General features: G+C 31.7%; 1 protein-coding gene across 3 annotated transcripts in view; it reads right to left on the bottom strand.

The window, feature by feature from the left end:
- TECRL (trans-2,3-enoyl-CoA reductase like) overlaps positions 1-17209 on the bottom strand; it is a 97912-nt gene that overhangs the window by 9713 nt on the left and 70990 nt on the right. For all 3 annotated transcript variants that reach the window (XM_032849318.1, XM_032849247.1, XM_032849165.1), the window contains exons 6-8: positions 12086-12191; positions 10747-10819; positions 6304-6347 (exon numbers count right to left, since the gene is read on the bottom strand). In XM_032849318.1, the coding sequence (XP_032705209.1) occupies positions 6304-6347; positions 10747-10819; positions 12086-12191 (223 nt within the window). The remainder of the gene's footprint in view (positions 1-6303; positions 6348-10746; positions 10820-12085; positions 12192-17209) is intronic.

Here is a 17209-nt window from a genome sequence, read left to right as displayed (position 1 = left end):
CCGTCGGTTGGGGATCTGCCTTCAGCTCAGGTCCTGATCCTGGGGTCCTGGAATCCAGGTCCACATGGGGCTCCCTGCTCTGCAGGGAGCCTTTTTCTTCCTCTGTCCCTGAACCCCTGCTCGTGATCTCTCACTCACTAATAAATAAATAAAATCTTAAATAAAAAGTTCCCAATTTGTAATGTGTCCTCAGAAATTAGTACCCTTTCTTTTGTCATATATACACCTCATCTGATTAACACAAGGTATATATTCAAAATTTAATATGAATTAAATATGAATCTCTTACCATATATCTGATTTTGATCTTTTCAACAATTTCTGTATGGATTTCTTCACATGTAATAGTTCTGTAATTTTAGAAGAGGTTCCAAGTTTCTCAACTAATCATAGGAATAAAAGCTGAATTTTACATTTTCAGATAATAATTTTATCGTTGAACTTATTTATAGGTGAATGTGGGTAAGAGTGTGAGCCATTGTTGGATGAATTTGTGCTCAAATGCCTCATCATTTACTTTTTAGAGATTACATGATTAAGACATCTGAAATTCCATTTTTTCACCTAAATGCTAATATTACTTCCTGTCTCATGATGGTTATTTTAGGATGATTAAATGAAATCAAGTGTCAGATATATGAATTACCCAATAAAACTATGATAAATTTAGTTACCAATGTCATTAATTAAAAACTTCTTCAGAGAATAACTCTACATTGATTAATCTTCTCTAAATTTTATCTTACAAAATGGCAGCACTACAAAACATGTAATTACTAAATTAATAATTTGTCATATTTGTTGTCTTCCTATCTTTTGCTCACCTTTTAGTCAAATTTCATGTCATACTTTTTTTTCATCACTCACAGGGCCAAATGCAAAATGGAATTTATGATAAAAAGTCTTATTAATAAGCCAATTAACTTACCAAATTTTTGTGAACAAACAATATCTTAAAAACGATAGGTTTTTTCAGGAGTGTCTGGGTGGCTCAGTGGGTTAAAGCCTCTGCCTTTGGCTCAGGTCATGATCCCAGGGTCCTGGGATCTAGCCCTGCATCAGGCTCTCTGCTCAGCAGGGAGGCTGCTTCCCCTCTCTCTCTCTCTCTGCCTGCCTCTCTGCCTACTTGTGATCTCTGTCTGTCGAGTAAAGTCTTTTAAAAATTATGTTTTTTCTTCTGATAAGACATATTAATTTTATGTTTATCAATCAATATTTTAAACTCACTCGACCACCAAATTTTTTTCTCTTTCCTACTTTTCACAACACCACTAAATACAAACCATCAATCTTCTACCCAAAGTATAGGCCATGGAAAAATGAGCATTTAGGTTTCAGTTAGACCACTAGCCATATACTAATGTCATAATTTATTAGTATGTGCCTCTTCCCCATAGGACCACAAATAAAACATAAAACACACTTAAATAAATATAAAAGAAGGAGATAAAAAAGTGGTAAATAATCCAACTTTTCCATCTGCTATCTACAGATAAAATGCATATCTATATACATTCTAGGGGTAGAGAGGGAAAAATCAGCTATATCTATATGTTTAGAAATAGTTTATCATCAATTTAGCAAGTCTGTAATGTATTTTAAAGAGCAATTGTGAATATTTTCAACTTTCACCTTAAGCACTGACTTTAAAATTCTGAAGAATGAATTTGTCCACTATAGCTTAATTGACCTGAATAAAAGTGGTTGATATAATTTCCTCTTGACTCAGAGCGGAATAAGATTAGGAAATTTGGTCAGTGCTTTAAATCTCAATATATGGTTCTATCACTGAATAAAATTTCAGAAGCACATTAAATGTGAAACACTGGAACATTTTCCAGCATGACTTACACATTTCTCCTGGACTAATTCTTCACTAAATCAAATATCTTCATTTGGCACATTATATATAAACACAATGATTTCAAAAATAAAGTTTGAAGAAGTTGCTATCATTAGGTTTGATTTTTACTTTACTTAAATGTTAAATTATCTTATACAGTAAAACATACAGATGTGTTAGAAGAAGCCCAACTTGCAGAGATCCACTTTTATATAATTTCTCAAATGTTCTTTATTGCAAGCTTCAACAGGTGAATATTCTCTACTATATCGGTGAAAACAATATGTCTATAGAATAAAATTGAGGGGCCCCTGGGTGGCTCCATTAAGGGTTTACTTTTGGCTCAGTTCATGATCTAAGAATCCTGGGACTAAGTCCTGCATCCAGCTCCCTGCTCAGTGGGGAGTCTGTCTCTCCACATCTCCCTCTGCCCCTACCCCTGCCGTGCTCTCTCTCCTGCACTCTCTTTCTTTTAAATAAATAAATGAAATATTAAAAATAATAATAATAACCTCAAACTCGACACACAAAAAAACAGATAATCACGTCAAAAAATGGACATTGGGAGATAGAAGTGAGTTGGGGGAAATCGGAGGGGGAGACAAACCCTGAGAGACTGTGGACTCTGAGAAACAAACTGAGGGCCTTGGAGGGGAGGGGAGTCGGGGGTTAGGTAAGCCTGGTGGTGGGTATTAAGGAGGGCACATATTGCATGGAGCACTGGGTGTAGTGCATAAACAATTAATCTTGGAACACTGAGAAAATACAATTAAACTTAAAAAAATAAAAATAATAACGATGAAATCTAAACACTAATACAAAATTTGTAACCATCAAATAGGCTCTGTCATTTTGTCTTAGTAAAATTGCTTTGGTTTCTGCAGTAAAAATAAATAATCTTTATTCTGAGATCTAATAGCATTTTTATAGGAATGAAAATGATCTATATTATTTCTGTATATATCTGCTCTCCCCAAAGATTTATATATGTTATCATTATTATTAATTATTGGCAGATATAAGTTTATAATTTGAGCAATGTAACAGCCATTTTATAAATATAATTTAAAAAATTGAATCTGAGAAAATGTTTCTCTGATAATCAGGTTTGTTTTGAATTTCACCTATTGTAATTTCCTCTATTTCTAATGATAATAATTATTATAAGTCATGTCTTATTTATCTTAATATTTCAAGAGTAAGGAAAATCTTGGATTACTCTATAGTTATGAAAAGTTTCATCATGATATGCCTCAACTATTATAATCTTGAGAAGTTAGTCTCTACTCTAAAGGATAAAACACATTTGCACAGACATGCTATTTGGTAATATAGGCCAATATTACACAGTTTTTGCATCAGAAGTTTTATGACTAATGATAACATATCACTATGATAACATTATAAAAATTTTTCTAATTCCTAATCTCTACTTTTTTAAGTTAGGAAATATACATTTCAATAAAAAAGGGATAACATGCATTGTGTTCCAGAATAAATATGTACTATGTTAATTATGGGTTTATCAGAAAATATATATACTAACCAACAGTTTTTTCATTAAGACTTTTTTTTTTTTAGATCAGTTTATAGCAAAATCAAAGGGATGGTCCCAAGATTTCTCATATATCCCTTCCTCCTAAACATGCATATCTTCTTCCATTATCCATGTCCTCCACCAGAGTGGTACATTTGTCACAATTCATGAACCTACATTGACAGATTATAATCATGCAAAGTCCACAGTTTACATTAGAGTTCACCCCTGTGTTGTACATTCTGGGTTTGGAGAGATACACAATGGCACATATCCATCATCATGGTATCACACAGAGTATTTTCACTGTCCTAAAAATCCTCTGTACACCTTTTCTTCATTCCTTTCTCCACAACTCTTGCCAACCACTGATCTTGTTACTGTTTCCACAGTTCTTTTTTTTTTTTTTAATTTGGTATGTCATATAGTTGGAATCATACTGTATTTAGCCTTTTCAGAGAATTTATTTTACTGAGTAATATTCTTTCAAGCTTTCCTCGTGTTTTCTCATGGCTTGATGGCTCATTACATTTTAGCACTGAGTAATATTTCTTTGTCTGGAGGTATCATAGTCTGGATGTAGCATAGTCCATTCACCTACTTTGGCACGTCTTAGTTGCTTCCAAGTCTTGGCAATTATGAATAAAACTGTTGTAAAAACATCTATTTGTAAGGCTCTGTGTAGACATAAGTTTATGATTCCTTTGGGTAAATACCCAGGAGCACAATTGCTGGATAATATGGTAAAAGTGTATTTAGGTCTGTAAGAAACTGCCAAACTGTTTACCAAAATGGCTAGTTCATTTTGCATTCCCACAGCAATGAATAAAAATTCCTGCTGCTGTTCCACATCCTTATCTTCATTTGGTGTTGTCAGTGTTCCAGATTCTTGGCCATTTTAATAGGTGTATAGTGCTATCTCATCTCAATTTGCATTTCCCTGATAGGATACGATTTGAAGCATCTTTTCACATGCTTATTTGCTAACTGTGTATCTTTACTGGTAAGGTGTCAGTTAAGGTCTTTTGCCCATTTATTAATTTAGCTGTTTGTTTCTTATCCTTGCATTTTAAGAACCCATTGTATATTTCTGATAATGATCTTTTATCAGATGTATCTTTGGCAAATATTTTCCTAGACTATGCTTTTCTTTCTCATTCTCTTGACATCATTCCTCACAGACCAGAAGTTTTTAAGATGAATGAAGTCCAACTTAGCAATTATAATCTCTGCGGATCATTCTTTAGTGTTTTATCTTAAAAGTCATTATGGTACCTAAAGTCATCTAGGTTTTCTCTTGTATCATCATCTAAGAGTTTTATGGCTTTGCATTTTGTACTTAGGTCTGTGATCCATTTTGAGTTAATCTTTGTGAAGGGTATAAGGTCTGTGTCTAGATTCTTTTTTTTTTTTTTTTTTTGTATATATCTAGTTCTCCAGCAACTTTTTTTCCTTTTTCTTCTTATGCTAGTTCTTTTTTTTTTTCTTTTTTTCTTATTCTAAGAGGATACATATATCAACAAAACAAAGTCCAGGAAGTTGTGCAAACATTAGCAGAAAAATTATCATTTCTATAAACTTTATATTATACAAAATTGACCTATGAATTTCCTTTTTTCCCTTCTACATAATGATGATTATCTTATATGCTGATGATCCTAATATAATATTAAAAGCACTTGACTTAAACATAGGTGCTTTTCTTTCCAAACCATTTGCATATGCATTTCTTATGATAAATGTGAAAGGCACACACTTAGGCATTCAGTTATTGTGAGTGAAAAAAAAAATAACCTTGAAATATAGAATGTTATGTTCACAATGATACAGTAGGCATCTTCAATTTAGGTGGTATATGTGCAAACTCAAACAACTCGTTTGTTTTTAAATCCTGTATTAGAATTAGTTTCCTAAAACTTAGATCTTAATATCACATTTATTCGTGAAAATTAAATGTGTTTTGCCCATATGGAACATTATTAAGAAATTCAGGGCTAGCAGGGCTTTTTAATTTGAGATCATGACCTGAGCTGAAATCAAGAGGATGTTATTAAGTAAAGTATTAATTAAAACACACACACACACACACACACACACACACACACAGAGGTAAGCATGAGAACTTTTAAAAAAGTGGTATGATCTGTGCCTTGTATGAAATGGTGGGGTATAAGTTATGCAATACCAGCTTCACAAAGGATATAGACTTATATATCAATCAAGGGAATTTATCAATACATCAGGGACCAGGAATCATGGGAGTTAATCTATCAAGGACAAGAATGAAGAAGAACATAAATAAAGAATAGAAGCATGGGTTATATGGTTGAATTATATGGGGTATGAAAGAAAATCTGTGTTTAATGAAATAATGCATTTTGGAAATAATAATCTGTTGTATTCAGATTGATATGTTCCCAATTCAAACAATGCATATGTAAAGCTAAATAGAATGATCTAAATAACTAGATTGAGAACACTTAGAAAAGACATTTCATCCAAAAAAGCAGACTGTTTTCATTCAGAATAAGTTAAATTAACATTATGCCAAAGGGCTTTTTAGATGTTCATCTGTTAGGCTCGTAATACTTTTGCTCTTAGAGGTTTGTAAGTGTATAGACAATAGGAAGAATTACTAAGTAGGATTTTTTTCAAATTCTATTAGATTCCCAATTATTCTAATCATCCTTCATAGATGAGTAGAACATTTTGATTAAGAGATTTAGAAAGCTAAAAATAATTTAGAGAGCTAATGGCTTGATTCAGTGTAATCATTTGACTTACTCCACTTAATATCATTAAGTATATAATACAAAAAGAGATCGTATTTTCTACATGTGAAATCCTCAAATATAATTTGTTTTGCATTCTTAATAGCACTACAATTAGAGCATGAATAGCAAGTAATAAAAGTAATACATACCAAAAAATTGATAGCAGATACTGCGACTTGCCGGTTTCCAAACGCTAGAAAGTAGGAAAAGAAGATGTAATGCAAATATTCATATTTTGGATTGCCACACGGTAAACATAACTAAAGCAATGTTGATTGGGTATTACTACCCTCTAATCCAAAGTACTCTGATGTATGTAATTAACCCTTTGGGATAATACTTATGCAATCTGAAGGGATAAAAATATTTTTGCTTTCAACATACACTTTTTTTCTAAGTCACCTAATTATATTTGAAATACAACAGGAATCTATTTTTAATTTCTCTTATTAAACTCTTTAAAGGCAGATTTAATCTTTCATTTGTTACCTTAACAGCCCATAATATAGCATAATATAAGATGACACCCAATGATAGCTCTTGTTTTTTAATGGTTAACAACAAAAGAAATATGCTAATAAAAACAACTTTTATTTTTTGCATTGATATTTTATGATAGGTAATATTTTAAGTATTTTTAAATTTTTCTGCTAAAAACAAATAAATGAGGCAAGTATTAATGTTCTCATCTTAAAAGAAAAATACAGGTTATGCAAATTCCCAAATAATATAGAATAAGGAGTGAAATAGAATTTAAGACATTGTCCTAAAGTTACTTTTATCATGGCAGAGAAGGTGGAATATACAAAAGTACCAAAAATAAATTTTTTGATAAGCTCATGATCTGTATTAACAGTTGCATTTCCTTTTCTTTCACGTGTGTGTACATATAAATTGCGTTTATGTAAACACATTTACAAAATTGCAATGTCTTATTTTAAATGTTGCATATTTTATAAGAATATATTTAAAGGCTTTTCTAATATTATTAAACTTTCATGATAAAAGCTATGACAACATCTGCATCATAATGTATAATGTAGCTAAGCTTAAAAACATTAAATATTATCTAATTGCTGCATAATTAGTGCTACTTTAATTTTATATATGACTAGTAATACTGCTTCAAACATCTTTTTTTTTTTTTTAAGATTTTATTTATTTATTTGACAGACAGAGATCACAAGTAGGCAGAGAGGCAGGCAGAGAGAGAGAGGAGGAAGCAGGCTCCCTGCCGAGCAGAGAGCCCGATGTGGGGCTTGATCCCAGGACCCTGGGATCATGACCTGAGCTGAAGGCAGAGGCTTTAACCCACTGAGCCACCCAGGAGCCCCCAAACATCTTTCTTTATAAGTCTTTTATGGAAGTTCCAGTTCCATGGGCTAGAAACTTAAAGGATAATTTAGTAAAAATTTATATAAGTATCTATGTACGGATATATGTTATATATGTTGTACGTATGCTATATATATATGTATCTATGTATAGATATATAGATATATACACACATACATATATAGTATATATATGCATATATATACACACATAGCATATATGTATGTGTGTATATATATATGCATATTCACATATTTAAATATGTGGAAGTATTGGAAGTTTTGTTTTTACAAAGTGTATATATCTAACTATGAAATAAAATACATTGATACATTAATGGAAAAAATTTGGAAAATAGATAAAAATGTAAATGGAAATAAAATACATTAAAATCCCATTATCCATGGTAAATCAGTTAAAATTCAGATTTTCCCCTGGGAATATACATATTTGTTATGTACATAAAAGTGTTGAACACTTTTATAATCCTTTATTCCTCAATATTATATTTTCCATACAACTAAGCAACATTTACCATGTAATTAAACACTCTTCTCCAGCTAAATAAAATATATATATATGTGTGTATATATATATATATGTATATATATACACACATATATATATATATAGTTTTTTTTTATTTGTGCTTATTTCTAGACTAGACCATTCATTCAATAATACTTATTAGGAAAAGGACAGGCACTATACTGTGTGCTTGTGATAAAATCAATTATAAACTAAGCCAAAAGCAACTCTTATCTTAATAAAAATTACTGTCTGACAAGGAAGCAAATAATAATCACAAGATAACTAAGGGAAATTTGCAACCCTGATAAGTGTTACTAAGAAAGATCTATATAGGATTTAATGTGAGAGCTAAAATGACTGATTTAATCAGGGAGATCAAGGAATGCTCTCAAGTACAAGGATGAACTCTGGTTTAGAAGTTCAGAACATTTCACGTAGCAGGACAGTAAAGACATACCTTATTTTCATTTTTTAATGAGAATAAATAATGATGTGATAAAAACAGGTACAGGAACAAAAAGTATAATTTTAAATATTTTTAGTTTTTTATTTCCAAAAAGCAAAGTTACAGAGCGTGTAATCTGAAACAAATTTTCTAGAAAAAAATTTAGCCATCATTAAAAATTTCTGTAATTTTTTTAAAAGATTTCATTTATTTATTTGTCAGAGATAGGGAGAAAGAGAGAATGAGCACAAGCGGGGGTAGGGGCTGGCAGAGAGAGAAGCAGGGTCCCAGCTGAGAAAGGAAGCAGAGCTGGACTACATCCCAGGACTCTGAGCAGAAGGCAGAGGCTCAAGCAACTGAGCCACCCAGGTGTCCCAAAACTTTCTGTAATTTTTTTTTATAATTTTTATAATATTTTACATTTTGCAAGAAAAAAAACAGGCTGTTTTTCTTTGATTGCTGCTGATACTAACATTTATGTATTAAGTTTCCTGAACATATGCATACCAGTTTGCAGTTAATGGAATATTCCTGCCATTAGGAAGTTTTCAATTATGATAATTTGTTTCTTATTTACTTTAAAATATTTTCAAGAAGTATGAAAAATGACTTCCTTAATGGTATATGTAGTGGAAGTACATAATACGTTGTTTTTTATTCAAGTTAAGGTGTGTAAAGGTACAGATGTTATTATTTTTATGCAGTCAAATCTGTTGAGAATAGGACTATACATGGTATTTATTCACTTTCCAGTTGGAATCAGTATTGTAATGTTACATATGTCTTCACAGAATTTGGGGCCTGTTTACATTTTATGCGTTTAAGAGTCTTGAGAAAAATAAAATTAGACTTTCAAGTCCTCATTTTCCTAATCGTAATAGAGAATATTAACACTTACATAATAATATTTCTTATGATAAAAGAAATAGAAATTTTTACAACTATTGACAAACATTAAGTTTTCAGTAAATATTTTGCATACGTTAACAACAATCAGCTTCTATTATTTTGCATCACATATGTGAATGCTGGGATGCCTGGGTGTCTCAGTCGGTTAAGCATCTGCCTTTGGTTCAGATCCTGCTCCCAGGGTCTTGGCACTGAGTCCCGCATTGGGCTCCTTGTTCAGCGGGGATCCTGCTTCTTTTTCTCCCTCTGCCTGCTGCTCCCCTGCTTGTGCTCATTCTCTCTCTCTCTGACAAATGAACAAATAAAATATTAAAAAAGAAAAAGATATGTGAAAGTAGTAGCATTTTTCAGAGGCTCCACTTAAACATTCTATGGAGCAAAAATATCTGTCTGTAATGTTCTAAATTTAGTAGGTACATCTCTGATAAAATATTTTTAGAAACTATATAATATTAAGAAATTTTCCCCTTCAGTATTCATAGTTGTTAGTAGTTAGAAGAATTTAAGTTTTGAACATCGCAATGATTTACTTTTAGCATGCTCGACTAGATTTGCTGATCTTAGTAAAGATTCTATTGTTGGTACTTCAAGCACAGATATTAAGATGGTTTAACTTATTTTATCAAATCTAAAATAAACCCTGACTATTCCTTTTATTTCCATTTCAAATTTCATAAACATCAGAAATAGACCAGAAAAAATAATTGTCAGTTACCTGTGAAACCTCAACCCTATAGCACTAGAGCCCTGTTGTGTGCCGAGGGCTGCAGTAAAAACTGAAGAAAGAAAAGTGCACAGCAAATAAAAGAAATGGAATTCTTTGATGAGGACAGCTATCCACGTTTAAGGACTGAGGATTTAGGTTTGGTGCATTGTGTTTTCCTCCAAAGTGCTTCATCTGAGTCAATGGTCAAGACATTTAATAAAGTTATAAACTTTATGTTACAGAAACAGATTGCTTCTATTTTTTTCTTATTGAATAACATTTAATATAATAATTCCATATTTATTGTCTATTTTCAAAAACCTGATAGGTGAGTTTATGTGATTATGTGATTATATGGAATTTTTCTTCTTAATTTTCATTCTTTCATTTTGCTATCTGTCATTTTAGGTTTATAATCAACTCATATTTTTGCTTGAGTTCCTACGGAGAGAAAATAAATCAAACCATGTCAGTCAAATTTGGTCTTTTAAGTCTACATAAAAATGTAACGGAGTGTAATATGAAAACTATTTAAAATTGACATTTTTTTCATTATTTGCTTCTTTTTTTAAGTTTGCCAGGTTGTTCATCATTTCTGTGTAGTTTAGAAGAGAGTTTTGATGTTGTCAAATCAGTATTGTTTCATTAGAAAGAAATCCTACATACACGGTGGTGTATACTGTGGGTGATTAATGTAGTAGGCAATCCAAGAAGTAAATCCCCAATAAAAGGCACAGCCCTACAAATAAAACATAATAAAAGTTAGCGAACATATATAATCTATCATATCATTTGAAATCATCCCATATACCTACATGACACACTGAAGCTTTTTTTTTGGTATGAAAAATGGTATGCTCTAAGCAAGATAAATGAAATGCCTCCTCATCCAATAAAGTAGCATTTTACAAGTACCTATTTGATATCACTAAGGAAAGGGATTACTTTGCTCAACCCTTATTAATATAAATGGGTACTTAGGATATAAGGCAAATGTAACAATATATTTTAGAAATATTTTTCAATGGTCTTTGACTATAAAGCAATAAATATGGATGAAGTAATAAAATAATAAATAATGTATTATATAAAATATACTAATATTCATTTTCCAACAGTAAGTGAATAAAATAATGAATTATTTAATCATTAGTAAAACATATCTTGACAGACTGTAAAGGGAAACTTCCTAGTTCCAAAAATCCTAGACTATAAAACTGATCTTGTACTGATATGATAAATTTTAATATCTTGTGCCAGAATAGAAGCTAGTCTAAATGATTTTTGAGGTTTCTAAGAATTTTTGAGTTTTTCATTACCATGACAACAATAGAAAAACAATAGAAAGAAACAGGTATTTGCCAAAAAAGACAGGAAATTTTTAATAAGGAAATATTTCCTATGGAGAGTAAATTGGAAATTAAATTGGAAATTAAAATAAATTGGAAATAGAATTGGAAAATTGAATGGCAGCATGTCATCCAATGTATATTTCCACTTCAATATTTCATAAAACTTCCCATTTTCTTGACAGCTATTTGATGGGATGGTTATTAACTCCTGAATTCACCATTTTTGGAAGAACAAAGACACTGTCATTTCACTGACAGCTGTCATAAATACACGGTGTTGTTTCATCAGTGTTATCACACAGATGTATTTTTATAGGAATTTTGATGTATGACATCCCTCGTCCTCAAGCAGCATGTAAAGAATCTGAATTCAGTGCTAAGTATTTCCAAAATTAAGGGTGCCTGAGCATGCATAGCTTATAACAAAAAGACATGGCAAATCTTTTATGCAGAGTTATTGATTGAACACTGCTCCAGTGAAATAGGTCACTCAGGAAGTGGCATTTCAGGAGCAGATGTTTAAGATATGATGACACAGTTGAACAGAAAAATCTAAGCATGAGGAAAATAAATATGATTGTACCATTTTACGGATGACCCAATACACAAAATTTCCCAATAATAATTAAAATTATAAAACATATCAGTCCCACCTTTATCAAATTTTTCAAAGGCGTATGTCCTGCAGAAACTTTATGGACAAATAAGGTTTCCAAAAGATAACGGATATAGTGTATACAATGACAGAAGCAAGCCAAGCTAGAAAGAAAATAAAACATGAACATAGTAAGTTCTCTTCCAAAGGTCTGGCTTGCCTTAGACATAAGACATTTTTTGTTAGTTTACTAAAATGTTATATATTTATTAAGAAATGTTTCCAATAATCAAAACATGAATGCTTATTTTAATACATTTATTCTAGAAATTTTCTAAATTTATTTCACAGCAGTATTATCACAATAGTTTCTATAAATTTACTTCTGATGATGCTCAAAATATTTTATAATACCAGTCATAATCTGTATGCTCACACCTACTCCAGCAATATATAATGATTATAAATGTACTCATAACAAAATGCCTCATGAATGAAGCAGAGAACGTACAAGGTTTTTTATCTAAAGCTGACACAAAGTGATATTGTATAGCATGGTGATTTAAGAAGTTTTATATGTATAACATGGTGATTTAAGAAGTTTTATATTTTGTATGTATAACATGGTGATTTAAGAAGTTTTATATTTTGCTATGATCCCCACAACTGTACCTGTCATCTATCATCACACAATGTTATTATAATATCATTGACTATATTCTGTATACCGTGTCTTTCACTCCCGTAATGTATTTATTCTGTAGTTGGAAGCCTGTATCTCCCATTCCCCTTTACCCATTTTTCCTGATTCCTCAATCTTCTCCCCTCTGCCATTGAAGACAACATGGATGGACCTACAGGGTATGTGCTAAGTGAAATAAGTCAGATTGAGAAAGACAGATAGCATATGATTTCACTCATGTGGAGTCTAAAAAATAAAATGAATAAACACACAAAAAAGCAAAATCAAGGAACAAACGGATGCCAGAGGGAAAGATGTACAAGTTTTAAAAATATCCAAAATCTACTTAGAATTCATTTGACATTTTATAGTATTCAGAATAATTTTTCATTGTCTGGTTGTCCTTTAGTAAGAACCATAGATTGAAAGGTTTGAATTTCATTTATTTATGGAGTCAGTGCAGCTTTTATTTCCTTTAGTTTGTTTTATGTTTGTTTTTTCCCTACCTAACAAATTGTAGTATTTTCTTGGTCTCTTTGTGTGTTTCATTTTGTTTCTGCTTTCCAATTGACAAGCTCTTGTTGCCATCTATAAATTGTTTTAAAAGTAAATGTCAGATATGATTTACAGAAGTATATTTTATGGCTTATGCTTAAAATATATGTTTGTTAGAATCTGTATTGATTTTGATAAAAATATAAAATTTCAATAAGTGTGGTTGCTATTCAAGAAAATCAATATGGATCAAAAATTGCACAGTTAAATCAATAAGGCCTGAACAGAAAAATCAGCATATCATTTACTCTATGTACAAACATTGAGTCTTCATGGGATTTTATTTTAACAGAATGAAATAATGATTTTTGTTTAATAATAATAGTGACTTTTGGGAAAACAAATAGATAAACATAAGCCAACCTGCCTAAATCATCGGTGAATTTACTACTACTCACTAATTCATTAAAAAATAAGTGTGCACCTATTAGGGGAGAGACATTTTCTATGTGTGTATTTCTCTAAATAATAGACAAATTCTGTGAGAAATCAAAGAACAAAGTGTAGATATCCAGGGGCAGAGCTTTCTAGACAATAAGACAAGAAAAAGGAAAGGTTGTTATTTAGAAGAAGGTTTAAGAATTGTAGGTTCAAAGGATTGACAAGGGAATCAGTATCTCTCCTACCTTTTTTGTTCTTCATAGGAGTATATACTTGAATGATAAAGTTTTCCTCTTTCTAAGAAAGCATAAAGTGAGGTTATGTCCAGCTATTTAGCAGAGCACTAAACGAGAAATTTAGTTCATGCTATGATTAAATTAGTTCACTTAGTTTTCTGATGTTATACTGGCATAGTACATACAGCTGTATCTTACTCTTTCGATGCATGTTACTCTCATGGTTTGTCACCCCCTCCATTTTCCCCAGCTCCCTTCTCCTCTCCATCTCCCCATGTCCTCCATGCTATTTCTTATGCTCCACAAATAAGTGAAACCATATGATATGTTACTTTGCACAGTGTTGGTAACTCACCATGTTTGATTTCATTCCAAATATTTCCATTTAATTATGGTTGACTTCCCTTCAAATATCCACTCTTTTTCTGTGCAGTGCTAAACTAAGTGAATATCCATGAATAGGTTTGGGTCCAGTTCTTTTTCCTAATCATAATTTTCAAAAAAACTTTATCACATATGTTTCAAGATAGGAGTACTGTGAAAGGAAACACAGTCTCGTGGTCACTGGGTGGCTGTTGATTAAGCAATTGCCTCCCACTCAGTTCATGGTCTCAGAGTTCTGGGATTGAGCCCAGGGGGCTCCCTGCTCAACAGAGAGTCTGCTTCTCCCTTTTCCTCTGGTCCCTCCTCCTCTCCAGCTCATTGGTTCTCTCAAATAAATAAAATCTTGAAAAGAAGAGAAAAGAAAAAAGAAAAGAACAGAAAAGAAAAAAAAAAGAGAGAGAGAAAAGAAAAGAAAGGAAAAGAAAAGAAAAAAGAAAAAAGAAAAGAAAAGAAAAGAAAAAAGAAAAGAAAAGAAAAAAAAAAAAAAAAAAAAAAAAAAAAAAAAAGAAAAAAAAAGAAAAGAAAAGAAAAAAAACACTGTCTCAGTTTTATAGAACTATGCTAGGTTTCTGTTGTGGAAGAATATGAAGACAACGTTCAAATAAAATGCTGAAGACATAAGAGATTTTGCTATTAACAGACTTTGAATTGCAGAGGTAGAAGAATTCCAGGAATTGGGAAGGACTCAGTGAAAGCAGCACAGAGAACTGTGGGGTTTATCAAGATGTATGAGAGAAGAGGGATGGCTTTAAAGTATGAGGTTAATAATGTGGGGGTCCTAAGCAGGGATTTAAGTGACCAAATAGACATATCTTCTTGCATTCAAGGCAGATGGTCCAACTGTGTGTGTCCTATGTGTAGGAAATGTTTCTAGGACTGCTCTTCCATCCCTGATGATGCAGTTAGAAGTCCTTAGGGAGGTGTGGTCTCAGCCTCAGTGCAAGCAGTTCATTTGATCTCTACGGCAGAAAAAACCTTGACAATTTCAAGTATGTGTCCTCTATCTTAACTACTGTTGATTGAACAAAGTTCAAACAAGTTTAACTGGATCCGTTTCACCAAACTGTGCATCCCCTTTTCATTACTTGATGGGGATGGGAGTAATATAGGAGATACTGCCTTAGTTCCAGTGTGCAAAAATTTCTAAGAGATCCAAAGAATTTTGTGGTAGTTGAGTCACATATAGATCTAAGCTAGCAGAAAAATAATTTTGAACTCTGTGAAATGACTCAAAGCCATTTTGGAGAATTAACAGAGTGGGAGCAAATGGACACAGCATTTGAAATTTGATCTTCTTAACTTTGAGAAATAGTAGTCACTCATCCTAAAGTTGGGTTGCCTCAGAAACTATGTGATTATTTTATAAATCTCTGCTAGACACTTAAATTTCACAAGTAGTTTGTGTGTTTGTGTGTATCTGCTCTGAAATGATTTCCTACAAACTTAACATATTTGCTATTTTGGAACAACATAGTGCAAATTTTTGTCACTGAGATGTTATAAAACATTCTGTGTTTGTGTTTAAGAATAGTAACCAATTGTCAGTCAATTCCCTTAGAATGCCACTAGGAAAAAAAGTGGTCTTTTTTTTTTTTTTTTTGATGTGTTATATATCTAGTAGATATAATATGTTGATCTAAAATAGGAGTACATTTATACTGCCTTTATATTGTCTTTATATTGAACTTTCCACCCCAGACTTTCTAAACAAATTGGTCATTCCCTTATTCCCTTCACTAGAGAGAAAACTGGTAATATTCTACTAGGCCCTGAACAACTTGGCCATCATCCCTAAGAACCAATTTCCCCGGTCTCTCTTTGCTTCTGCCATACTAGATTTCTTTTTGCTCCTACAAAGCACCAAATTTCTTTGTACCATAAATCATGTCCACATGAAATTTCCTATTTAAAATCTGATTCATTGCTCCAGAAAACAAAGAAATGATTCAAATGCCACTTTCTTAGAAAAGCCACCTCAGAACTCCCACCCAGGTCAAACACCTCTCTTTTATAACCTAGAATTTCTCAATGTGAAATAAATATGTTTGTAATTGGTTCATCTATCTAATCATTCAAAACATTTTTATTGAGTATTTCCTGTAAATCAGGTAATGTTAAGCAGTGAAAATAAAATGGACATCAAAGTACGTCCATTTTAGAACTTTATAGAGGGAAAATACAAACAAGTGATTATGTGAACATATAATTTTAAAGTAATAAATTATAGAAAGGAAGAACATTTCAGTGGCATATTTGCATTGGGAAGAATAGGAATAGCTATCATGAGTAAGAAATACTGAACTTTTATTTCAAGTTTATGTAAGAGATAAGAAAGAGGTTACTGGGATGGAGGATGAGGGATAACATGTGTAAATGTCTTTGCATGAAAGGGAACATGGTAGGTATCAGAGACAAGAAAGTGCCGCTGTGGTACAGAAATTAAGTGTAAAGGAAAGCTCTATATGATATGAGAAAGTTAGGAGTCTAATCACTCTCTATCTTTTAGTATCCTTATGACATAAATTTTGTTTCTTAATTCACTTAGCGTTTAGTCATTAAATCAGGTTCTTTTTTATCTTTTTAACAAATTGCTAACACCACATCTCAGTGTAGTGTCTTGAATAATAATTATTCTCTTACTTTTCAATTTTGTAGGTGGAGGGAGAGAGAGACACAGAGAGATTATTCTCACAGTATGTTATATATTCTGCTTTGATAATCACCCTCACCTTTTTCTGTACTTTACTTTTACTTTTTACTTTAAAGTAAAATTTATTTTGAATTTTGACTTACTAAAGGTAACTTATAAAACCCTTTTGTTTTTTCCTGTTTTTTAGGTCATTGTTTCTTTCCTATAAATGTTGCCCATGAGAAGTACATATTTTATTATTTTATTTAGTTTTATATCTTAAGCCCTTTATATATGACCTCACAACTTTATAAC

Source organism: Lontra canadensis, unplaced genomic scaffold (assembly GCF_010015895.1).
Source record: "Lontra canadensis isolate GAN:19392208 unplaced genomic scaffold, GSC_riverotter_1.0 scaffold1, whole genome shotgun sequence".
NCBI classification, from domain to species: Eukaryota; Metazoa; Chordata; class Mammalia; order Carnivora; family Mustelidae; genus Lontra; species Lontra canadensis.
Note: the sequence above shows the minus strand (reverse complement) of the source record. Positions and strands in the feature narration are given on the sequence as shown.